General features: G+C 64.8%; 1 protein-coding gene across 1 annotated transcript in view; it reads left to right on the top strand.

Moving 5' to 3' along the window:
- Window positions 1-412: 412 nt before the first annotated feature.
- Window positions 413-753, top strand: part of LOC103804190 (T-box transcription factor TBX21-like) — a gene marked incomplete at both ends in the record, with an annotated part of 600 nt that continues 259 nt past the window's right edge. The window contains 2 exons of the mRNA XM_009076788.1: window positions 413-567; window positions 656-753. The exon at window positions 656-753 is cut by the window's right edge and continues 16 nt beyond it. Coding sequence (XP_009075036.1) covers window positions 413-567; window positions 656-753 — 253 coding nt within the window. The remainder of the gene's footprint in view (window positions 568-655) is intronic.

Below are 753 nucleotides of genomic sequence, written 5' to 3'. Positions count from 1 at the left end.
ATGGAAGGGAGAGGTGCGGAGTGAGATCTCCCAGGCCAGGGCTGGGATTTGGGGGGACCCCCAGGGGGACAGCGGGGTGCAGCCTCTCTGGGGGTGGCAGCTGCAGCCGCGTGGCCGCAGGGTCCCGTCCTGTCCCCTTCCTGCCCTTGGCTCAGGCTGGCGCCCAGCCCGAAATAGCAGCGGTGTTGGTTTCCGATCCGGAAGGTGCTTGGGGAGGGGGAGGAAGATACCGGCTGGGGGGGGAATGGGCCCCGAGAGCATCCCCCAGCTGCTGGGGTCAGTCAGCTCCTCACGGGCACCCAGCCTGGCGCGGGGGGGAGGAGAGGGTGGGCATCACCCTGCCTCAGTTTCCCCATCACTCCCCATGCAGCCCCAGGGGGTGACGGTGTCTGTGCCTCTGTCCCCTCCCCAGGCGCATGTTCCCCTTCCTCAGCTTCAACCTGTCGGGGCTCAACCCCGTAGCCCACTACAGTGTCTGCGTGGACGTGGTGCTGGTGGATCAGCATCACTGGCGCTACCAGGGTGGCAAGTGGGTGCAGTGTGGAAAAGCAGAGGGCAACATGCCAGGTAAGACTCTCCCCAAAATCCTCTTTCCTCATCCTCCTCGTGGTGCTGGGCAGGGGGTAACCCCATCCCTGCTGCCTCTTTTCCCCAGGGAACCGTCTCTACCTGCACCCCGACTCTCCCAACACGGGCGCCCACTGGATGCGGCAGGGGGGTTTCTTCGGGAAGCATAAAGCTCACAACACAAAA

This window comes from Acanthisitta chloris, unplaced genomic scaffold (assembly GCF_000695815.1).
Source record: "Acanthisitta chloris isolate BGI_N310 unplaced genomic scaffold, ASM69581v1 scaffold37366, whole genome shotgun sequence".
Lineage (NCBI taxonomy): Eukaryota > Metazoa > Chordata > Aves > Passeriformes > Acanthisittidae > Acanthisitta > Acanthisitta chloris.
Note: the sequence above shows the minus strand (reverse complement) of the source record. Positions and strands in the feature narration are given on the sequence as shown.